Raw genomic sequence first — 25748 nt, forward strand, 5'->3', positions numbered from 1 at the left:
GCAAACAGTGATAGTTTTACTTCTTTTCTGATTTGGATTCCTTTTATTTCTTTTTTTTCCCTCTGATTGCTGTGGCTAAAACTTCCAAAGCTATGTTGAATAATAGTGGTGAGAGTGGGCAACCTTGTCTTCTTCCTGATCTTAGAGGAAATGGTTTCAGTTTTCCACCATTGAGAACGATGTTGACTATGGGTTTGTCATACACGGCCTTTATTATGTTGAGGTAGGTTCCCTCTGTGCCTACTTTCTGGAGAGTTTTTATCATAAATAGGTGTTGAATTTTGTCAAAAGCATTTTCTGCATCCATTGAGATTATCATATGGTTTTTATTCTTCAGTTTGTTGATATGTTGTATCACATTGATTGCTTTGCGTATGTTGAAGAGTCCTTGCATTCCTGGGATAAACCCCACTTGGTCATGGTGTATGATCCTTTAATGTGCTGCTGGATTCTGTTTGCTAGTATTTTGTTGAGGATTTTTGCATCTATGTTCATCAGTGACATTGGCCTGGAGTTTTCTTTTTTTGTGACATCTTTGTCTGGTTTTGGCATTAAGGTGTTGGTGGCCTCGTAGAATGAGTTTGGGAGTGTTCCTCCCTCTGCTATATTTTGGAAGAGTTTGAGAAGGATAGGTGTTAGCTCTTCTCTAAATGTTTGATAGAATTCGCCTGTGAAGCCATCTGGTCCTGGGCTTTTGTTTGTTGGAAGATTTTTAATCACAGTTTCAATTTCAGTGCTTCTGATTGGTCTGTTTATATTTTCTACTGCTTCCAGGTTCAGTCTCAGAAGGTTGTGCTTTTCTAAGAATTTGTCCATTTCTTCCAGGTTGTCCATTTTATTGGCATATAGTTGCTTGTAGTAATCTCTCATGATCCTTTGTATTTCTGCAGTGTCAGTTGTTACTTCTCCTTTTTCATTTCTAATTTTACTGATTTGAGTCCTCTCCCTCTTTTTCTTGATGCATCTGGCTAATGGTTTATCAATTTTGTTTATCTTCTCAAAGAACCAGCTTTTAGTTTTATTGATCTTTACAATTGTTTCCTTCATTTCTTTTTCATTTATTTCTGTTCTGATCTTTATGATTTCTTTCCTTCTGCTAACTTTGGGAGTTTTTGTTCTTCTTTCTCTTGTTGTTTTAGGTGTAAGGTTAGGTTGTTTATTTGAGATATTTCTTGTTTCTTGAGGTAAGATTGTATTGCTATAAACTTCCCTCTTAGAACTGCTTTCGGTGTAGTGTCATCGTGTTTTCATTGTCATTTGTTCCTAGGTATTTTTTTATTTCCTCTTTGATTTCTTCAGTGATCTCTTGGTTATTTCGTGGCATATTGTTTAACCTCCATGTGTTTGTATTTTTACAGTTTTTTTTCCTGTAATTGATATCTAGTCTTATAGTGTTATGGTCAGAAAAGATACTTGATACGATTTCAATTTTCTTAAATTTACCAAGGCTTGATTTTTGACCCAAGATATGATCTATGGGCTTCCCTGGTGGCGCAGTGGTTGAGAGTCCGCCTGCCGATGCAGGGGACACAGGTTCATGCCCCAGTCTGGGAGGATCCCACATGCCGTGGAGCGGCTAGGCCCGTGAGCCATGGCCGCTGAGCCTGCGCGTCCGGAGCCTGTGCTCCGCAGCGGGAGAGGCCACAGCAGTGAGAGGCCCACGTACCACAAAAAAAAAAAAAAAAAAAAAAATATGATCTATCCTGGAGAATGTTCCATGAGCACTTGAGAAGAAAGTGTATTGTTGTTTTTGGATGGAATGTCCTATAAATATCAATTAAGTCCATCTTGTTTAATATATCATTTAAAGCTTGTGTTTCCGTATTTAGTTTCAGTGTGGATGATTTGTCCATTGGTGAAAGTGGGGTGTTAAAGTCCCCTACTATGATTGTGTTACTGTCGATTTTATGGCTATTATCATTTTGCCTTATGTATTGAGGTGCTCCTATGTTGGGTGCATAAATATTTACAATTGTTATATCTTCTTCTTGGTTTGATCCCTTGATCATATGTAGTATCCTTCTTTGTCTCTTGTAATAGTCCTTATTTTAAGTCTATTTTGTCTGATATGAGAATTGCTACTCCAGCTTTCTTTTGATTTCCATTTGCATGGAATATCTTTTTCCATCCCCTCACTTTCAGTCTGTATGTGTCCCTAGGTCTGAAGTGTGTCTCTTGTAGACAGCATATATATGGGTCTTGTTTTTGTATCCATTCAGCCAGTCTGTGACTTTTGGTTGGAGCATTTAATCCATGTACATTTAAGGTAATTATCATTATGTATGTTCCTATTACCATTTTCTTAATTGTTTTGGGTTTGTTTTTGTAGGTCTTTTCCTTCTCTTGTGTTTTCCTGCCTAGAGAAGTTCCTTTAGCATTTGTTGTAAAGCTGGTTTCGTGGCCCAGCACCATTTAGTAAAGACACTATCCATTCCCTATTTTATATTCTCATATTTGTTTAAATTAATTGACTATATATGCATATGTTTATTTCTCAGCTCTCCATTCTGTTCCATTGATCTCTGTGTGTTTTTAGGCCTAAAGCTTTGTGATACAGTTTGAAGTTAGTAAGTATCATGCCTCCAGGTTTGTCGTTTCTCAAGATTGCTTTGGCTATTCAGGGTCCTTTGTGGTTCCATATAAATTCTAGAGTTGTTTGCTCTATTTCTATGAAAAGTGTCACTAGAATTTTGATAGGCATTGCACTGAATTTGTAGATTGCTTTGGGTAGTATGGACATTTTAACAATATTAGTTCTTTCAGTCCTTGAGCGTGGAATATCCTTCTATTTATTTGTGTGTTCTTCAGTTTCTTTCATTGAGGTATTATATGAAAAATCATAAGTGCACAATTAAGAAAATGCTCAGATCTTTCACCTCCTTAGTTAAATTTATTACTAGGTATTTTTTAATTTAATTGTTAATGGGATTGTTTTCTTAATTTCCCTTTCTGTTAGTTTGTTATTCGTGTATAGAAAGCAGTTTTTTGGTTTTTTTTTTTTTTTTTGGCCACACCACGTGGCTTGTGGGATCTTAGTTCCACAACCAGAGATTGAACCCACACCCTCAGTAATGAAAGCATAGAGTCTTAACCAATGGACCACTGGGGGATTCTCTTTTTTTTTTTAAAGAAATGCAGTAGATTTTTGTTATTGCTTTTATACCTACAAGTTTACCATATTTGTTTATTCCAACAGTTTTCTGGTGTAGTTTTAAGAGTTTTCTACAGTTGACTCTTGAACAGCAAAGGGGTTAGGGGTGCCAGTTGCACAGTTGAAAATCTGAGTATAACTTTAAAGTCAGCCTTCCATATCTACGCTTCAACCAACCACAGATTGTGTATTACTGTAGTTGGTATTTATTGAAAAGAATCCACTTATAAGTGGTCTTGTGCAGTTCAAGCCCAAGTTGTTCAAGGGTCACCTGTATTATATATCATGTCATCTGCAAATAGAGACAGTTTCACTTCTTTTTTTCTGATTTGCTAGAACTTCCAGTACAATGTTGGATAAAAGTTGCGAGAGTGGCCATCCTTGTCTTGTTCTTGATCTTAGAGGAAAAGCTTTCCATTTTTCACTATCGAGTTTGTTGTTGACTGTGGGCTTATCATGTATGGCCTTCATTATGTTGAGCTACATCCCCTCTGTACCCACTTTTTTGAGAATTTTTTAATCGTGAATGGATTTCGAATTTTGTCAAATGCTTTTTCTACATCTATTGATATAATTGTGTGATTTTTATCCTTCATTTTGTTAATATGGTATATCACGATTGATTAAATTGTAGATGTTGAACCATCCTTGCATCCCAGGGATAAACCCCACTTTACCATGGTGTATGATCCTTTTAGTGAATTGTTGAATTTAGTTTGCTAATATTTTGTTGAGGATTTTTGCATTTATGCTATGTTCATCAGGCATATTGGCTTGTAATTTTCTTATAGTGTCCTTGTCTGATTTTTGTATAAGGGGGATGCTGGCCTTGTGATATGAATATGGAAGTGCTCACTCTTGGAAGAATTTGAAAATTGGTATTATTTCTTTAAATGTTTGGTAGAATTCACCCATGAAGCCATCTGGTCCCAGACTTTTGCTTATTGGGAGGTTTTTGATTACCGATTCAATCTCCTGTGGGTACAGTGATGGGTCTGTTCAGATTTTTATTTCTTCATGATTCAGTCGTGGTAGGTTGTATATTTCTAGGAATTTATCCATTTTCTAGGTTGTCCAGTTTGTTGATGTATAATTGTCCATAGTCCTTTCAGTACTTTTAAAATAGCCAAAATATAAGTAATCATTAAATTGAAGACTAAAAACTGTCAGGTTTTCTGTATGGAACTCTATGTCTTTCTATGTAGTTCATAACCCAGGTTTTCATGAATGCATTAAATAGATCACCCTAAATATCAACACATGATAAAAACCAATTAATATGTAGAGACATCTGTAAAATATTTTATTTTTAGAAAATTTCATGACTTTCTTTTTTTTAATTAATTAATGAATTTATTTATGGCTGTGTTGAGTCTTCATTGCTGTGCACAGGCTTTTCTCTAGTTGTGGCGAGTGGGGGCTACTCTTCGTTGCAGCGGGCTTCTCATTGTGGTGGCTCCTCTTGTTGCGGAGCACGGGCTCTAGGCGCGCGGGCTTCAGTAGTTGTGGCATGCAGCTTCAGTGGTTGTGGCTTGCGGGCTCTACAGCGCAGGCTCAGTGGTTGTGGCACATGGGCTTAGTTGCTCTGCGGCATGTGGGATCTTCCCGGACCAGGGCTCAAACCCATGTCCCCTGCATTGGCAGGTGGATTCTTAACCACTGAGCCTCCAGGGAAGTCCTGTAAAATATTTTAAATGTTAGTATTGAAATCTTCATTTTGTTCTTGTAACCAAGAAATGAAATGATGCACAAATTAACGTGAAAATCTTGTTACAGAACCAAAATAATAGAAGAATAGAAAAGATGGTTGTTGAAAATTAGAGATAATTTCTAAAGATAGTAAATAATCTGCTTCTGCATAGGTATAATGGACAATGGGATCTTGGCCAGGAAGTCCTTGATGACATCATTTATAGAGCTCAGCTAGAACTCTTTTCTCAACCGTTATTGGTAAGTTGTTATATTTAGTTTTTATTAAACATTCCTGTGCCTGAAAAGGGCACTAGTAGGTTTAAAATTCAATATGTAATATATGAGGCATTTTAAATCATTGAGGGAAAAAGATTTATTCCATAGTAACAATTGGAGAGAAAACAAAATTGGTTTAGATCCTGTCCTCTTACAACATATCAAAATAAAGTTCAGATAAATTAAAGAATTAAATGTCTTAAAATCCTTTAAGAAAAGAAAGAAGAAAAGTTATAAATATTTACTCAAATTTCTAGAGAAGGAAGGACTTTCTAAGCTTTAGTGATGGTGACACATCACCATAAAAGGTTGATTTCTTTTTTCCTTACATAAACATCTGAATTCTAAACCATCAGTTTTTGTTTGTTTGTTTGTTTGTTTTGTTTTGATTTGTTGGCTGCACCATGCAGCATCTGGGATTTTAGTTCCCTGACCAGGGATTGAACCCATGTCCCCCTGCAATGGAAGTGCGGAGTCTTAACCACTAGACCACCGGATATTCCCTAAACCATCAGTTTTTTAAAACCAAAATTAATATGTGGTACACAAATTGAGAAAAATATTATCAACAGGCATGACAAAAAAGCCAATTAATATTTTGTTCTATATAAAAATGTTATACTCTTCCACAAAATAAATATGTCTCCAAAGGATAAATGATCAATCAAAAAATAAATGTGAACATCCAGTAGCAGAGTAAGGAAGGCATTCTCTATGTTACCAGTAACAGTATGACACAACTCTGATCATCCCTTTGCAGAAGCAGTTTGGTAATGTGTGCATATTTTCTTTCCCATGTCTAGCAACATTTCCCAAGAAACTACTTAAAAATTTTTTTTAAGTATTGTGAACACTAGATCAATGTTAGTTTAATTGCAAAGGAATCAGAACTCTAAACATTTTACAGCAGAGAATGATTAAGTTATGTTATTTACTTGATGAAGTTATATGTTTGAAAATTCATTTTAAAGGAACATGCTAGCTGTGTTAAGTGGTAAAGCAGTATACAACTATTTTTTAAATCTAGACAGGACAAAGGAAACAAATGCTAATAGTTGTCTAGGTGATTCAACTGTGGATAGTTTTTATTTCTTTGCAATTTTCTGTGTTTTCTAAGCTTTTTGTAGTATTTTATAATGGTATTTTAAAAATATTACTTATGTATTTTTACTTGCAGCAATTTAAGAGTACAATTTTTAAAGCCATTTTCTTCATATCATTTTTTATATCTTAAGCTAAATTTATTGAAGTAACATTTACATTAATTCTTTCATATTTGAATTTTTTTTCCTCATGTCAGCATCCCTAATTTAACCCTAAAGGTTACTGTAAAGCAAATGGACAGGGAATTCCCTGGTGGTCCAGTGGTTAGGGTTCTGCACTCTCACTGCCGAGGGCCCAGGTTCGACCCCTGGTTGGGGAACTAAGATCCCACAAGCTGCACGGTGCATCCAAAAAGAACACCAAAAAACAAATGGACAACAAGATAAAAAATTGTATCATGATAATAAGACCATGCATGTGAGACTCTTTAAATTCATACTTTTATCCTTGTAAGTCTTATAAATTAACTAGAGGTGGCATTTCCAAGGCAATATAAGTAGAGAGATTGGTAATCTGTAGTTCTAGAATAATCCTTTATTGTTAGGGGTCTCCAAGGGACCCAGTGAGTAACACTTCTTTTCTCTAAAATAGAGCCCGGTGATATAGATAAAATAGTTGGTAGATAGGAAAGCAAGCATCATCTTTATTGCTGATAAAGGCTAGATTGAAAGACTTCACTCCCTACACTTTCATCTGGATTTGGAACAGCCCACTGGAGAGAAGGTTTGAGTTGGCAGAGCAGGCACAGGTATCCAGGTTGTTGCATTTCACTTGCCCTTTCCAAGTGGAGAGGGAGGGAGCAAACAGTCCTCTAGCTTAAGGTCTTTGCTAGATTAGGACTACCCAATCAGGAAGCATGGAGCAGCCAATGGTGATTACTCACTCTCCTCCATGGAGAACAGAAAGTGGTGGAACAAAATGCCAGACGTGTTTAGGGAAAATTTCTCCTCATGGAAACAAAGCTAATTTTTTTATTATAGATTAAATTTTTCATGTTATTTATCATCTGAATAATCAGAAACTTATTCTAAATTTTCTTATATCAGGGTTCAAATGTTAAAAACACTTTTTCTTTCTTTGGAGTGTTTTTTCTCTTTGAAAGTCAACCACTTCAAGGAATCGATGGGGGTGTGTGACTCACATTATTTTAAATGAATTCTCATTTTAAAGCCTGCCTAAAAGAATATACATCAGTGGAGATACAGACATTTCTGACACATTATGCTTGTATATTTTATAATAGATGTTTTAAGTACATATTTTAAAAAGTAGGGAAACACGAAGTATAAAATAAGCATAAATTGTATATTGGGTATAAATATATATAGACTTATGTTATCATTTTAGGTTGCCAATGCCATGAAAAACTCATTACCATTTGATGCTCCTGATTCTTCACAAGAAGGCCAGAAAGTACTTAAAGTCGAAGTCACTCCAACAGTGCCGAGGATTTCTCGGACTGCGATTACAACAGCTTCAATCCGTCGCCATAGATGGAGGAGAGAAGGTGAGTACGAAATCCCTACAGCCCACTCACGGATTAAAGTAAGTTTTTACAGACTATATTAGCACATGATATTATAGTACTTTATGTAATTACAGTAAAATTGTTTAGTTGTTAAAAATAGCACTAGAAAATGGTTTAAATACCTGAATTCATTTTAATATAAATATGTATATATATTTTATAAAGCAGAAAGATGTTATTTAGACTGCTCTATGAATGTTAAAACAGAAAATAAGATCAAGTTAATTTTTGTCTTTTTTTGAACTAGTAATAACAATAGGAAAGAAATTTCTGTAAGCCTGTTACCATACTGGGAAAAAAGGTGCCTGTATGAGAATTGTGGGAGAAAACTTTATAACTGGCCAAACTAATGGTATAATACAGCCATCCATAAAAGAATTGATTTTTATCTTTCTTTTTCTTTTCATATAAGTGCTGAGTCCAACAGTATTTCATAGGCGTATGGTACTTGAATAGTCAAGCTGTCTTGCCTAAGAGATATTAATTGCCGTTTTAATGATCTATATTTTTCTCTCCTATTCATTTGCAAACCTCACATTATTCATCTGCTACCTTATGTGTGTGCATGCTGTGCACACACATGTAACTATATAAGTAATGTTTGCGTTTATATCATATCCATATATACATTCTCTTATCTGCCTGGGTCAAAATGCTCAGAAAAGAATAGAGCAGCACAAAAGCACTAAAATTTTATATGTTGAATCCCAGATGGCTTTGACTTCTCAAACGAGGCTGACTCGAGTATTCCTGGCTCCCCGATCCAACACGGCTCCACTGACCTAGGGATCAAACGTGTGCAAGAGGGGGAGGTGCTGGTGCGCAGGACTCCTGAGCACGGCTCACCGGAGCCCAACTCAGCAGCAGCCACAACAGAGGGTAGGACAGAGATGAGGAGGCAAAAGTCAGTGAGGCAGTTGCTGGAGAAGGATCCTGGCTCTCTGTCCCCAAGCAGAACATCTTTCCATTCTAGTGTGTGTTTCCACTACCCCAGGGTATATTAGCTCCTCCTTGCAAAGTGCACCTCCCCCCCACCCCCCCACCCCCCCGCCATATGGCTAGCACCAGGTCAGGTACAATCTTTAGTTACCATTTGTGCTGGCCTGGAGTCTGCATCCCTGTGTAATTAAAGAACAGCTTGGCATGGCTACTAACAAGGGAGAGGCCTGTCTCCAAAAGGTCTGCAAATGCTTGGGATTTTTTCATTACTGAGCATGTTTATTCTAACATCAGGAAAGGAAAAATGCACCCAATGGACATGAGCCTTATTAGTCAGTATGCATCAATTTCATTTATATAGTAATGTATTCTTTTGAAAATATGTGAGGAGAGTTGTAAAGCACTAACAAATTATCTTTGAGAAACTGGACTAAAGTGGAGCCAGCTGATTTGTCTCTAGTCCCAGGGTGGTCAATTAACAAGAATTTCTTATCTCTTTGACAGAATAAACAAGTATTGATTGGCTTTTTATAATCGTTGAGTCAGGTTGCCTGGGTCTAACTAGTGAACTACTGACATCTTTCCTCTATAAATGTGCTGTCCTGGTGCACACTACATTTTATCATTTATTGTAAATAATGATTGCCTTATAAAGCTCCCAAACAGAATTGAAATGTATTATTTAGAGGTTATAAATCCTAGCAGATCCTTTTTTCTACAGTGTGGGTATCTCAAATGAGAATTTTTTTTACCCCTCCCCTGCCACCACACCCATGACCACTATCTGGAAAAGAATACTTCTCTCTGATAGGAAAGTATTTATTTGCAGTTTTACATGTGATGCCATAGAAGCTGGTTTTGTGAAAGAGGGAACTGTGGCCTGATAGTTTTTCATTATTTAATATATTGCTGCTGTGGAAGCTATACACTAATTTATGAAATATAGCAAGAAGTTTTAAAATAGGTTACATATTTTTACTTATTTTAAAGACCAAACATACATGAAGCAGTTACCTTCTACCTTAGGGAAATCTCTTGCTTTTTGGTGCATTAGAAATTTGAGCATGCTCAGTAAGAATCTAAATCTACCCTCTGTTTCCTTGCCCATTTGCCCAGATTGGCCTTACTTCATTTAATATTGTTGCATGTGCATGATCTAGGGACACAAAGAAGTTGGTGCTATGAAAAGAATCGTGTGAAAGACGCAGCCTTCCCTTTTCGTTCTTCTGTATCTCTTTATGTTATCCCTGGGAGTCAGTTTTATCTTGTATAATGCATAAAAATAAGTATATGAATAGATGTCGAATTCAGAGTTGGCCTAAATTGAACAACAGTCTATTTCTCCACATTCTTGATGCCTAAATGAGACACTTGACGTGTATCTACTACCATTGTTAGAATATTGGAGTATTTGTGCTAAACAGAAGTACATTAACACTTGATGAAATTCTAAAAAGTATGGGATTAGGTAGAAACATTTCTTCCTGTTAATCATAAGTCATACACTTTGAAAAAGAAATCAAAATAGAATTCCTTTAAAATATCCTATTAAATGTTAAAACATCCTATTTTAATATCTCCTATTACTGGTAAAATTTCACTTTGTGAGGGTGGGGTGTAGCCACAAAGAAAAGAGGAATGAGTCCCTTTGGTGTGTTTGAAATTTCTCAAATTATTTTCCCTTTTAATCTAGCTTAATTGTAGCTTTAAATCAATATTAGTAAAAGCTAATTTATAAGGAAAGGCAGACATAAATAGAAAAGTTCATTAAAAATCCTTTTTGGTTGCCTCATCTTTGGATCATGAATAGTATTATCAGCCGGGGGAAAATTAGAAAGGAAAAAAGTTGTTAGACACAATTGCCTTTTTATTCCTTGAGGTTTTTTAAACAGAAATATGGAAATTGCTAAAACCTATGAAAAGTTTTGGTAATTCTGAAGTCTTCTGGAGCTTTTGGATTAGCATCAATAATTGGTCTTCTAAAAGAAAAAGAAGGGAATTCGCTGGTGGTTCAGTGGTTAGGACTCAGTGCTCTCACTGCCGAGGGCCCAATTTCAGTCCCTGGACAGGGAACTAAAATCCCACAAGCTGTGTGGCACAGCCAAAAAAAGAAAAAAGAAAAAAGAAAAAGAAAACATGTTTTCTAATGGTTTTAAATAGTTTTAAAGTTGTATTTATTATATGTTGAGATTGAAGGGAGAATATGAGCCCATCACCTACCTTTATCCCGATTGTGAAGTAACATTTTATTTTGTGACTTTTAAAAGCTGAATTTAAAGTTATTACTAAACTGAGGACAACGCTTATGATTAAAGTATATTCAGTGTTCCACTATACTGAAATAGCATTTCTTAGTATATAAAATATCAGTAGATTCTCTTGCATGGTGGTTTTTATGTTATCATCATCTCTTTATGGCCATATTGCTTGGGCATCAGATCTGCATGTGGCAAGATTCAGAAGCTAGCACTAAGTCTCTCAGTCTCCTTTCCTAACCATATATATACCCAATGATACATTTCTGTTCACTCCTAGTTTTATATTACTGATATTAATTCTGAACCAGTAACTGTCTTTTCTTGGGCATTGTGGAGTTCTTTAGAGTAATTGTAAATAAATTGCTAAGATGATGTCATATAAAGTTTTTGTTTTGCTGTATATTATATACGGTTCTTTTGAAGAAGGGGTTGAGAGAAGTGGTGTCAGCTGCATTTTCATATGGCTTTGCATGATGAATAAAGATTGTTAAACTGCTGGATATAACAAGATGCCTTTTGCTTTAAGGATAGCCTAGTTCATTCTTCTTTTGAAGCAAAGAAATAACTAATCCATATGAGAAAACATTTTAATTTTTTTCAGGTACTGTGTTAAATAAAGATTGTGTTTAAGTATTTCATGTATATTTTACTTAGGTAATTTGTATCTCAAAGTAATGTTTTTTCAGATTTTTTTCCTAACATTTTACCTTAACTATAATATTGATATCTGTATGTAGATTCAGATTTAACTTTCTTACAGTCTGGTAAACATATTTAAAAGGTAGCAAACTGCTATCAGTTTTTGAAAGAAACAAATGTTCTACTTTCTAAGAGAATGTTGATCATACTTTCAGTAAGAGAATTGGGCTTTCTGGAAACCCCAAGCTAAATATATTATATATGCTTCCTTTCTTACAAAATCCCAAGATAAGGATTCTTTCATTAACTGCAGTTTCTGCATGAAACGTAATGAGACACTATAGTATTTTGTGATCCCGACAATAATATATCTCAGTACTAAAAATATTATGGAAATACATCATATAAAAATTATTGTATATATTATTTATATATTATAAAATAGTAAAAATTCTTCCTCAGTATCCCTGCTGGTTCCCTACCCTTGCTCTCTGATAATCAAATATTTTCGCATTAATCGATCAAGAAAAATATGGAAACAAGTGAGTAGAGATTTTCATAAGACAAAATGTGAATATGAAGTTACTGGAAGCAATCTAGAGTTTTTAGTTTAGAGTTAGAAGATGTACTAGTTCCATGTTAAAGGTTTTAAAGCCATTTAGAAGCATTAGCTGTTGAATAAATATAAAATTTCATTGTAGTTAAAAAGGGTTTGGGGATGAGTTTTTGACATTATTCTGGGTGACTGAAATTAGAAGGGGGTCTCATTTGTAAGTTCTATTTTATGATAGGTTAAGGAAGATATGAGGAAAAATTTTTGTTTTTTTAAATAGATATGGTCACCTCAAATTGACAAAGTGTATCATAAAGATTTATGTAACAAAATGTTGTATTTTACCTTAAGTTGTTTTGTGTGTCTAAATATTGACGGTATGCTAGGTTTGTTTGTGGATAGTTTTACAAAAGCTAGCCTAATTAAAGCTAAATGAATAGAATGAATAACATTAGAATTCTAGATTAAGGTTTCTTTCCCTAAATTATTTAGGGGAAGTGTTGATAGCAAGGGCCATTGCTGACCTATAGCAAACATTACCTAGGAGATAAGGTCAGTTGAGTTGTTATTCACAGCTGCTTCTTATTTATTTTAGCTATTGCTGAGTCTGTCTGATTTGTTTTTTAGGTGCTGAGGGTGTAAATGGAGGAGAGGAGTCGGTAAACCTGAATGATGCAGATGAAGGATTTTCATCAGGGGCTTCCCTCAGCAGCCAGCCAGTTGGGACCAAACCATCCTCCTCTTCTCAGAGGGGAAACTTAAGGAAAGTAGCAACTGGGCGTTCAGCCAAGGATAAAGAAACAACTTCTGCTATCAAATCCAGTGAGAGCCCTCGAGATTCAGTAGTTCGCAGGCAGTATGTACAGCAACCAACTGATCTTAGTGTAGATTCAATTGAGCTGACGCCGATGAAGAAACACCTGAGCCTGCCTGCTGGCCAGGTGGTGCCAAAAACTAATAGTATAAGTCTAATCCGGACAGCCAGTGCTTCCTCAAGTAAATCGTTTGACTATGTAAATGGCAGTCAAGCAAGTACCAGCATTGGGGTTGGCACTGAGGGTGTTACTAATTTAGCAGCTAACAATGCTAATCGATATTCAACTGTCAGTCTGCAGGAAGACCGGCTAGGTCAAGCTGGAGAAGGTAAAGAGCTCCTCAGCCCAGGGGCTCCCTTAACCAAGCAGTCTCGATCCCCAAGTTTCAATATGCAGCTAATATCCCAGGTGTAGTCTTGACATCCTCTCTCATCTTTCTGCTTACCTTCTAAACTGAACATTTCATGTGCAAGAAGACACTTCATCCCACTTGTGAAAATATTGGTCATCATAAACAGATTTGATTTAGTTTAGGTATCTTCATACTGTATTTTGTATGGAAACAGCAATAAGGTTTTGTTTTCCCTCCTTCCTATATCTTCTCTTCACCTATTCCTTGTAAATGTGTTTGTGAAGCAGTAGAAAATGTTTGTGTTTTCCACACCTTCCTTTCTCCTTGGGTGAAGTGCAATCCATCGTAGGCTGATCGGTCCCATTTCAACACTGTGAGACTGAGGTTATGTTAGAGGAAATGGTGTATATGATCCCTATGAATGATTCTTCAGCTTTTGTTTAAAAAAAAAACGGGTTTGTTCTCATAATCTATGAAGATTACTGGGTCATATTTTTTCTCTCTTAACCAGGAGTGCCTCAGAGATTCTGCTATGACTTTGGACTTCTCTGAGTCTGTGCAATTATTTTCTTGAGAAGCATGGGGAAAGGTGGTAGACTGCTGCACTTTTTCATTAAAACGAGGGTGGCTCTTTTTTCCCCCATCTCCTTTATCTCGAGGACACAATGTTCAATTACTGAGGCATTTAAATCAAGTTGTAGCCACCTCTGCTGGAGGACAGGGCTCTAAGTTGATTGTGTAATAGATAATGCACTTTCTCAATGGCTCTATAGTCATTATTAACATGTCTTCCCTCCTCCCCACAAGGACATAAGGTCATTTCTGTCCTTCAAGTTTGAACAGCTAATAAATCAGAGAATCCAAGGGGCATGTTCTTTTTCCCAGGAATGATTGACACTTTGGTGCTGGGGTTTTATGGGGGGAGGGGGTAGTTTTTGTTTAGCTTGTGTGGGATTGTGTGTGAGGGGAAGTTTTGATTGTTTTTTTTTCTTTTCCTTTGTGAGCTGTTGATGACTGAAGTAGAACAGGTATGTCTTCAGGTAAAGAGAGGGATTTCTCAACCCACTTTCTGTGATGTCAGACTATTGGAGAAACCCTTTCAGCTGCTTTCTAGATGTACCTAAATTCAGTCAGATATTTTGGATTAAGAAACCTGAAGTCCTGATAGATCATATACTCCAAGGAAATACATCAGGGACAGATAATTGGCTGAAAACACTGATGCTTCAATGTGACACATTTTTATAGAACATTTCTACCAGGGGGTACTGACTTGATTTCTCCTAAAAGGACCACACTGCCTTTGTGTTTAATGTAATGCAATTTGTGTACCTTCTAATCATATATCTGCAAAAGTTTCTCATTTTTATAAAAAATCATGCCAGTAAGCTAGATGTTGAATGTATGTACGTAGCATTTGGTAACTGTGCTAAGAGGTTACAAAAGTGCATTATTGGTTTAAAAAAATTTTTTTTTTAGTTCTGATTTGGTTGGATAAGGTTTCTTTATGACCTCTTCTGGGTCTCAGGCTCTAATGCTTGATTGAAATAGAAGAAAATATACTGGTTTTTGAAAATCAGTGTATTGTGACTTGAACTGCTATACATTCTTCCACACAGTATGTCAGAGTGATTAGTGCTTTGTACATTTAGACATTTTTATTTTATTGTTCTGAAAGAAAAATATACTAAATTTATAGAAAGCAAGTATTCTCCTAATTAACAAAGTTTAAAATATTATCTCTACTGATTAAAATTACAATAGATTTTGATAAATAAAATAACCAGAAAAATGCCTCTTGTTTTTTTCACACCTAAAAATCTACCCATCCCCCCCACCTTTTATTGTAAGAGGTTTTTGTAAGGGACTTTCTGTTAGAATCTTTATAAGAACAGTGAGATGCTTGTTTGAATTTGGTGGTGTGTAATATTTTTCAGCTCACATGAAAATGGAAAGCTAGAACCTGAACTATTACCTACAACATTGCCAAAGTCCGGGAGAAAGCTAAAAGTTGATAAACAGAGATTTGTTGATTGTGTATATATATATGTGTGTGTGTGTGTGTGTAGTGTGTATATGTATAAATCACAAAGAATATTTTAGATATCCCTTACTTCTTTTAATTTAAGGGATGTCAGATAAATGATTTAAAAGCAACAAAATAAATGAGGTGTAAAGGTCTGTAACATACAGAGTTTCAGGTGTGAAAGGAAAAGAGCATTGTACTTACCAGGGGGTGAGATCTTGGCCATGGCTGGAGATCAGTCACTTTATGGCAGGAATGTCTGGTTGATTTAAGAGACTGAAGGGTTGTTTTTAATTCAACACATTGTGCATTTATTGGCATCTAAATCTACCATGATTTTAGTTAAAGCACAAAAAAATACCAAATAATACCAAATTACAACAGAGGCTATAATAAATATAATAAGCTCTCCCTCTCGTTTGTTAGAAATCTTACATTATACCTGAAAAGTTTGTTCTGAAAAACTTTCACCTTAGAGAATTTCATTTATTTCTATGTGTATTCGTATATATTTTGTACATATACATAGCTGTTAATATTTCATTATCCTCTAACATTTGTGTTCCATTCTTTTAAGTGATATAATTTGGCCCCAAAGAAGAAACATTTCATTTAGTTCAAATTTTGCATTCGGAGTCTTAGAACAGATTTCCTGTGCAAGATATAGTTAAAATGGAATGAGTCAGTCATAAACCATAGTCACATTTTCTAAGAGATTTTTGATATTCATTTGCATTATTTATTGGCATTTAATGTAAAATAGTTTTGAGATATACAGCTGTTACAAATATATGCCAGCAATATTCACACTTTTTCCTTTAACAACCTTTTGTTTCTATACTTCCTAATTTCCATTTTAAAAAGTTCTTCCATTTATGGACAAGCTAGTTAGGGAGAAAATACTTGTTTTCTATAAAAAAAAATTTGATTGATGCCATCTATACCGGGTTTGATTAAAAAATACAAAGAAATATCTGAAAGCTTTGGGAACTCTTCACTATGACATTAATTTGTAATCATGTTACTAGAACATTTACGTGTTCTAGAACAAACCAAGTGTAAAGTGAAAGCTACCTTGGAAGTAAGATTTTTAAATATAAAAATATTTTGAGAATCTGGAGGGGGTTGATGGTTCTAATTTGAAATCATGACCCCTACCACCATTCTTACCCTCCTGATGACGCTCCTGTGCCTGTTTATTATAGAATCAGAATTTTTGTGCTAAAGAGCCTGTAGAGATAATCTAGCCAGTCTCCCAGCACCCACCCCTCCATATCCATCCTCAGGAAACTGAGGCTCGGAAAGGTTGTAATGTGATCAGAGTCACATAACTAAGAAGCAGAGCCAGAATTAAACTCCTGTCTCCCGTTGAATGCGTATTAACACCCCACTGCCTCCTTTTACTTGTCCTATGGTAAATGTAGCACTCTCCACTTCTGTAGCTTCTTTACAGTTCTGGTCTAGTAGTTGGTGAATACAGCATGTGAAGAAAGGTACTAAATCCAGAAAAAAATGTAGAGTAGTAAACATAGATGGGGAAGTGTTGGAAATGTAGGTATCTATACCACAGATATAAGGATAGATACATTTTTCTTATTCTAATTTATGCCTTACTATTTTCTGCCACATAGCAGTTGAATGCTGCCATTTTATAGTTGATTATATTTCTGGGGATTTATTTAAATGCAAAAATAAACCCAATGAAATGACTTTGATCAGTGTTTCTAGCTGTCTTAAGTAATTTTTGAATCAGCCAGCTTTCACAGTCACCTAGATGGCAAGTTAATTGTATTGCACAGTGGAGTATTACAAAGTAAAGATTAAATAAATTTGATTCCACAATTTCTAATGTAAAGAGGTTGGACCTTATTTGTGCCCAGAGCAGATAGATAACAGCAATATTTCCTTATGTAATTGAAAAAGGTATATAGTGTGAAGCTTAACGGTTCCATAACAGAATGGTGACCATGTCATTTAAAGTGTATATACAGGATAAAATATCTTAGTTGCAGTAGTCTCACCTATATAAGCTCAATATTTCCAACCTACATTCTCAAACTCCGCTTAGTAGTTTTAAAGTAATTATAATTATTTATTAGACACTGGAATACTGAGAATAACTTCTTTCAGATTGTTTTGTTTGCACTATTTTTGTGACTATTTTAATGAAGTGGGGTGTTTTTGCTGCCTCACTTGGAGAGGTTAGTATGGGTCCATTTTTTGAGTAGTTGTTGACAATCAGTTGTCTCATTTACTTCTCTGCATATTCATTTGTAACTAAAAACACTAGTATCTGTCTTTAGTGGGTAGTACACTATTTATACAAACACTGGCAAGGAAGATCTCTCCATTTCTGATCTTAGATTACAAAGTGAGGTTTATGGTTTTGTTTTTTTTTAAATCAGTATTCAGTTACATACTTGTTTTTCAGTTTAACAATGTTTAAAGGCCATGCCAGTGGTCAGAAAATCTACAAGAATTTCAGAGCAACTTTTCTATACTATGGCTATGTTAAACAGTCTGAACCTGAGACTTTTTATCTTTCAAGTTGAATGAATTGTCATGTTTCAAACCACGAAGTCGGTTGAGACACTTATTTGTAATACTTTAATTTTTTTAAAGTGCTTTTTAGAAACAAATTGTTTGAAAACCAGTTAGAAATAATTGATAGCTTAAACTCTAAATATTAGAATATTTGCCAGATTATAAGAAGATGAAATGCAGTGTGAAACTGTTAACATGCTAAAAAAAAATCATGAGTCACCAGATTGCTACAACTTTCCATTGCCAAGGTGGTCATGTTGATAAATGTAAGACATAAATTTTAGTATTACCTGCGTTGTGTACCTAATGGGTATATCATATTGGCACTGAACATACATAGGAAATATTATTCAAAGAGTCAACCAGTGTGCACTTAAACTATATTAGATTTTTGGCGGTGCCAGAAATTTGTGTGGTGATCTCAACCCATTAGAATTAGAGGAGTCATATCATCCAACCTTCCCCTGCCCATGTAGGTACATTCCTTCTGAACCTGACCACACAACCACAAAATTTTGGTTAACTTCAATCTCTTCAGTATTTTTATAGTCTTTGCCATTAGTCACATGAGAAATACAAGAGCAAACAGTTCAGGATAGACATTAGCAGAAAGCTGGGAATGATGTGAAATAACTGGCAGCATAGTACAGATATGTAAGTTCTATGTTTTGTTTCTGGATTTTAAGAAATTGTTTACAAATTAAGTCACATTCGGATGTCTGCTATTATGCTATTCTGTTTAATATAGATTTTACCCCCAAAATTAGAATTAGGTGTAGCTTAAAGTATAAATGAGTCTTTTTTTCATAATAGCATACCTGGAGGTAGGTTTAGTAAAGAAAGTCTTTTGTTTTCAAAGAAAATGAAGTTAATTGGACCATCCATCCCCAACTACAGAATTGATATCAATCTGGTTTGCTGTATTTGAGTGTCAAAAGTGCCGTGTTAACTATATCAGAGGAAGTTCTTCACATCTTCATAAATTACAGAATTTACCAAAGAAAATGTATTAACCAAATATAAATTTCGGAGTACCTAACTGTTAAGGAATGAGGCCCCATTAACATAAAGGATTGATTTCTAGCCCTGGGGGAAATGTCCTTCCATCTGGAACAGATATACAGTACTTACAAGATTCCATTTGAGGTTTTCTTATCATGTTGGTAAAATGTCAACATTTATACTTCCAGCAAAAGTACCAGTGAAAGGTTAAGTCCAAATATTATTTCTTATGGCACATTTTCATGTCTCCTTAACTCAGACTGAGGATTCTGCTCATCAGTATTAAATAAAAGGGGGAGGGAGGAATTCCTAAAATTGGCATATTGTATGATATTGTGACTTTTAAAAAATAAAATTGGGTAAATTATGGAAATGTATCTTTTTAAATGGGCAATGCCAATTATATCTAGTAAATATGATATTGGCTAAAACAGTATGTTTACATATTTATGTACATGATCACTCTGGGTATTTTTTTTTTCTTTGCAGAAAAACAGGATTGGGTTCAGAAAGCTGAAACACTCATTTTTAAATGTATAGCTTAATAAGAACTAATGGATTTACTTAAACTATTAAATAATGATTTTTTTGGAAAATATAAAACAGTATATTAATTGATGTTCCAAACAGGCTATATGTATTATTTTTTTCGTATCAGGTGGTAGTTAAAAAGTAATGAATGTGTTGATCAGCTATCTTAGAAAAGAAGATTGGCTTTCTAACAATTACTAATGTAGGTTTTTGTGGGGTTTTTTAAGTTTTATCACCCAAACTGAATTGAGAGATATGTTCAATATTCTTTGTTGGTTTTAAAATATTTGTAATAAGTTCATTAACTACAGTGGATTCTTATTCTAAAAATTATGCTGGCTTTACATTCAGTTTAACTGGTTAAGTGAAACAGTTTTTATGGTGCAGATTATTTCCCCACTTTCTCATAATAATTTGGCTTTCCTGAGCTACAATTTCTGAAAAGTTTTTACTGCTGTAGCATTAGGTAGTCTGATCTCTGTCACAATGGACAAGTATACAGGAAATATCCCACTTGCACATGTTTGCTTCATAAAAGGATATAGATTGTATAGGTCAGCTCTTGCATTTTTGTTTGTCTTTTAACGAGCATCAACATATTGCTTGGTATAAACTTCTCAAGTATTCAGAGAATAGTGCTGGTTAAAATTTAAATAGACTAGGCATGAAGAAAATATGATCTCTGTTGACTGACGTCCTTTCAAACTAGGACTAGTGAAAACATTCATTTTTTTTTCAGAACTGAAGAAAAAAAACCGTACATTTAAGATCATATTGGTGCATGTAAGCCATTATCTTAACTGTCTTACTGAACTGGTTAATGCTGTTGATTGTTGAAATGTGAAATGTAGTCACTGTTGACCTTGTAAATATCTGCCAGAGATGAAAAAATATTTTAAGTTATTGTAAATAAAGATGTATAAAATTCATTAACAGTCTGCAATGCAGAAACATATCTAAGATGTTAAATATTGTGTTTCTTGAGAGATGTGTACTTTTTCCCTAGATGTATCTAGATATATTAAGAATGTAAATTTTCTTTTGTACAGTATAAAATACAGCTTTATTTGGCTTTTGACTGGATTTCCCGGAGTTAATTTTATATCTACCTAAGTTTCATAGCTTAAAATTGTCCTTCATTGCATTTTTCAAAGCATGCAATTTTATCTATGCATGTCTGAACTTTTTACTTTTTAAATTTATTTTTCTAATACAGCAGGTTCTTATTAGTTATCTATTTTATACATATTAGTGTAAATGTGTCTCCCAGTACCAGTCTCCCAGTTCATCCCACCCCACCCCCCGCTTTCCCCCTTTGGTGTCCATACGTTTGTTCTCTACATCTCTGTCTCTATTTCTGCCTTGCAAACCGGTTCATCTGTACCATTTTTCTAGATTCCATATATATGCGTTAATATACGATATTTGTTTTTCTGACTTACTTCACTCTGTATGACAGTCTCTAGGTCCATCCACATCTCTGCAAATGACCCAATTATGTTCCTTTTTATGGCTGAGTAATGTTCCATTGTATATATGTACCACATCTTCTTTATCCATTTGTCTGTCGATGGGCATTTAGGTTACCTCCATGACCAGGCTATTGTAAATAGCGCAGCAGTGAACATTGGGGTACATGTGTCTTTTTGAATTATGGTTTTCTCAGGGTATATGCCCAGTAATGGGATTGCTGGCTCATATGTCATATGTAGTTCTATTCTTAGTTTTTTTCTTTTTTTTTTTTTTTTTTTTTGCGGTACGTGGACCTCTCACTGTTGTGGCCTCTCCTGTTGCAGAGCACAGGCTCCAGACGCACAGGCTCAGCGGCCATGGCTCATGGGCCTAGCTGCTCCACGGCATGTGGGATCTTCCCGGACCGGGGCACGAACCTGTGTCCCCTGCATTGGCAGGAGGATTCTCAACCACTGCGCCACCAGGGAAGCCCCTATTCTTAGTTTTTTAAGGAACCTCCATACTGTTCTCCATAGTGGCTGTATCAATTTACATTCCCACCAGCAGTGCAAGAGGGTTCCCTTTTCTCCACACCCTCTCCAGCACACCCATTCTAACCGGTGTGAGGTGATGCCTCATTGTAGTTTTGATTTGCATTTCTCTAATAATCAGTGATGCTGAGCAGCTTTTCATGTGCTTCTTGCCCACCTGTATGTCTTCTTTGGAGAAATGTCTATTTAGGTCTTCTGCCCATTTTTGGATTGGGTTGTTTTTTTTTTTAATATTGAGCTGCATGAGCTGTTTATATATTTTGGAGATTAATCCTTTGTTGATTCATTTGCAAATATTTTCTCCCATACTTGGGTTGTCTTTTCGTCTTGTTTATAGTTTGCTGTGCAAAAGCTTTTAAGTTTCATTAGGTCCCGTTTGTTTATTTTTGTTTTTATTTCCATTACTCTAGAAGTTGGGTCAAAAGAGATCTTGCTGTGACTTATGTCAAAGAGTGTTCTTCCTATGTTTTCCCCTAAGGGTTTTATGTGTCCAGTCTTTAATCCATTTTGAGTTTATTTTTGTGTATGGTGTTAGGGACTGTTCTAATTTCATTCTTTTACATGTAGCTGTCCAGTTTTCTCAGCACCACTTATTGAAGAAACTCTCTTTTCTCCATTGTATATCCTTGCCTCCTTTATCATTGATTATAGGTGCATGGGTTTATCTCTGAGCTTCCTATCCTGTTCCATTGATCTATATTTCTGTTTTTGTGCCAGTACCATATTGTCTTGCTTACTGTAGCTTTGTAGTATAGTCTGAAGTCAGCAAGTCTGATTGCTCCAGCTTCATTATTTTCCCTCAAGATTGCTTTGGCTTTTGGGGTCTTTTCTGTCTCCATACAAATTTTAAGATTTTTTGTTCTAGTTCTGTAAAAAAAATGCCATTGGTAATTTGATAGGGATTGCATTGAATCTGTAGATTGCTTTGGGTAGTAGAGTCACTTTCACAATTTTGATTCTTCCAATCCAAAGACGTGGTATATTTCTCCATCTGTTTGTGTCATCTTTGATTTCTTTCATCAGCGTCTTAGTTTTCTGAGTACAGGTCTTTTACCTCCTTAGGTAGGTTTATTCCTAGGTATTTTATTCTTTTTGTTGCAATGGTAATAAATGGGAGTGTTTCCTTAATTTCTCTTTCTGATCTTTTGTTGTTAATGTATAGGAATGCAAGAGATTTCTGTGCATTAATTTTGTATGCTGCAGCTTTACCAGATTCATTGATTAGCTCTAGTAGTTTTCTAGTGGCATCATTAGGATTCTCTATGTATAGTATCATGTCATCTGCAGTGACAGGTTTACTTCTTTTCCAATTTGTATTCCTTTTCTTTTTCTTCTCTGATTGCTGTGGTTAGGACTTCCAAAACTATGTTGAATAAGAATGGTGAGAGTGGACATCCTTGTCTTGTTCCTGATCTTAGAGGTAGTGCTTTCAGTTTTTCATCATTAAGAATGATGTTTGCTATGCATTTGTCATATATGGACTTTATTATGTTGAAGTAGGTTCCCTCTCTGCCCACTTTCTGGAGAGTTTTTATCATAAATGGGTGTTGAATTTTGTCAAAAGCTTTTTCTGCATCTATTGAGATGGTCATATCGTTTTTATTCTTCAGTTTGTTAATATGGTGTATCAAATTGATTGATTTGCATATATTGAAGGATCCTTGCATCCCTGGGATAAATCCCACTTGATCATGGTGTATGATCCTTTTAATGTGCTGTTGGATTCTGTTTGCTAGTATTTTGTTGAGGATTTTTGCATCTATATTCATCAGTGATATTGGTCTGTAATTTTCTTTTTTTGCAGTATCTTTGTCTGATTTTGGTATCAGGGTGATGGTGGCCTCATAGAATGAGCTTGGGAGTTTTCCTTCCTCTGCAAATTTTTGGAAGAGTTTGAGAAGGATGGGTGTTAGCTCTTCTCTACGTGTTTGATAGAATTTACCTGTAAAGCCATCTGGTCCTGAACTTTTGTTTGTTGGAAATTTTGTAATCACAGTTTCAATATCATTACATGCGATTGGTCTGTTCATATTTTCTATTTCTTCCCGGTTCAGTCTTGGAAGGTTATGCCTTTCTAAGAATTTGTCCATTTCTTCCAGGTTGTCCATTATATTGGCATAGAGTTGCTTGTTGTAGTCTCTTAGGATGCTTTGTATTTCTGTGGTGTCCGTTGTAACTTCTCCTGTTTCATTTCTAATTTTATTGATTTGAGTCCTCTCCCTCTTTTTCTTGATGAGTCTGGCTAATGGCTTATCAATTTTGTTTATCTTCTCAAAGAACCAGCTTTTAGTTTTATTGATGTTTGCTATTGCTTTCTTTGTTTCTGTTTCATCTGTTTCTTCTCTGATCCATATGATTTCTTTCCTTCTGCTAACTTTGTGTTTTGTTTGTTCTTCTTTCTCTAGTTCCTTTAGGTGTAAGGTTAGATTGTTTATTTGAGATTTTTCTTGTTTCTTGAGGTAGGATTGTATTGCTAAAAACTTCCCTCTTAGAACTACTTTTGCTGCATTGCATAGGTTTTGGATTGTCGTGTTTTCGTTGTCATTTTTCTCCGGTATTTTTTTTTTTTTTTTTTTTTTTTTTCTTTTCGTGGTACGTGGGCCTCTCACTGTTGTGGCCTCTCCCATTGCGGAGCACAGGCTCCGGACGCGCAGGCTCAGCGGCCATGGCTCACGGGCCCAGTCGCTCCGCAGCATGTGGGGTCTTCCCGGACCGGGGCACGAACCCGCGGTCCCCTGCATCGGCAGGCGGACTCTCAACCACTGCGCCACCAGGGAAGCCCTCTCCGGTATTTTTTGATTTCCTCTTTGATTTCTTCAGTGATCTCTTGGTTATTTAGTAACAGATTGTTTTTTGTTTTTAAAGCAGAGGCTACAAGATCTCTTTTAAATTAATTTATTTTGGGCTGCATTGAGTCTTTGTTGCTGCACACGGGCTTTCTCTAGTTGCGGCGAGTGGGGAATCTCTTCGCTGCAGTGAGTGAGCCTCTCATTGTAGTGGCTTCTCTTGTTGCAGACCATGTGCTCTAGGTGCATGGAATATCTTTTTCCATCCCCTCACTTTCAGGCTGTGTGCGTGCCTTGGTCTGAAGTAGGTCTCTTGTAGACAGCATATGTACAGGTCTTGTTTTTGTGTCCATTCAGCCAATCTGTGTCTTTTCATTGGAGTATTTAATCCACTAACGTTTAAGGTAATTATCGATATGTATGTTCCTATTACCATTTTCTTAATTGTTTTGGGTTTGTTTTTGTAGGTCCTTTTCTTCTCTTGTTTCCCACTTAGAGACGTTCCTTTAGCATTTGTTGTAGAGCTGGTTTGGTGGTGCTGAATTCTTTTAGCTTTTGCTTGTCTGAAAAGCTTTTGATTTCTCCATTGAATCTAAATGAGATCCTTGCTGGGTAGAGTAATCTTGGTTGTAGGTTCTTCCTTTTCATCACTTTAAATATATCCTGCCACTCCCTTCTGCCTTGTAGAGTTTCTGCTGAGAAGTCAGCTGTTAACCTCATGGGAGTTCCCTTGTATGTATTTTTCATTTTCCCTTGTTGCTTTTAATGATTTTTCTTTGTCTTTAATTTTTTTCAGTTTGATTGCTATGTGTCTCGGAGTGTTTCTCTTTGGCTTTATCCTGCCTGGGACTCTCTGTGCTTCCTGGACTTGGATGGCTATTTCCTTTCCCATGTTAGGGAAGTTTTCGACTGTAATCTCTTCAAATATTTTCTCAGGTCCTTTCTCTCTTCTCTCTCTTCTTCTGGGACCCCTATAATGCGAGTGTTGGTGCATTTAATGTTGTCCCAGAGGCTTCTTAGGCTGTCTTAATTTCTTTTCATTCTTTTTTCTTTATTTTGTTCTGTGGCAGTGATTTCCACCATTCTGTCTTCCAGGTCACTTATCCGTTCTTCTGCCTCAGTTATTCTGCTGTTGATTCCTTCTAGTGTAGTTTTCATTTCAGTTATTGTATTGTTCATCTCTGGTTTTTTGTTCTTTAATTCTTCTAGGTCTTTATTAAACATTTCTTGCATCTTCTCGATCTTTGCCTCCATTGTTTTTCCGAGATCCTGGATCATCTTCACTATCATTATTCTGAATTCTTTTTCTGGAAGGCTGCCTATCTCCACTTCATTTAGTTGTTTGTCTGGGGTTTTATCTTGTTCCTTCATCTGGTACATAGTGATCTGCCTTTCATTTTGTATATATTTCTGTGAGTGTGGTTTTCATTCCACAGGCTGCAGGATTGTAGTTCTTCTTGCTTCTGCTGTCTGCCCTCTGGTGGATGAGGCTATCTAAGAGACTTGTGCAAGCTTCCTAGTGGGAGGGACTGGTGGTGGGTAGAGCTCA

At 35.7% G+C, this 25748-nt stretch overlaps 1 protein-coding gene and 1 non-coding gene across 2 annotated transcripts in view; both read left to right on the forward strand.

Annotated features, from left to right (window-relative positions):
• The window catches only part of FAM126B (family with sequence similarity 126 member B), a 72919-nt gene extending 52426 nt beyond the window's left edge, over positions 1-20493 (forward strand). The window contains 4 exon segments of the mRNA XM_032636863.1: positions 5014-5101; positions 7571-7730; positions 8463-8630; positions 12768-20493. Coding sequence (XP_032492754.1) covers positions 5014-5101; positions 7571-7730; positions 8463-8630; positions 12768-13369 — 1018 coding nt within the window. The 3' untranslated portion in view covers positions 13370-20493.
• On the forward strand, positions 6470-6542 carry TRNAE-CUC. The gene has a single exon. It is a non-coding gene; the product is annotated as a tRNA-Glu (tRNA).
• Positions 20494-25748: the final 5255 nt, after the last annotated feature.

This window comes from Phocoena sinus, chromosome 7, assembly GCF_008692025.1.
Source record: "Phocoena sinus isolate mPhoSin1 chromosome 7, mPhoSin1.pri, whole genome shotgun sequence".
Lineage (NCBI taxonomy): Eukaryota > Metazoa > Chordata > Mammalia > Artiodactyla > Phocoenidae > Phocoena > Phocoena sinus.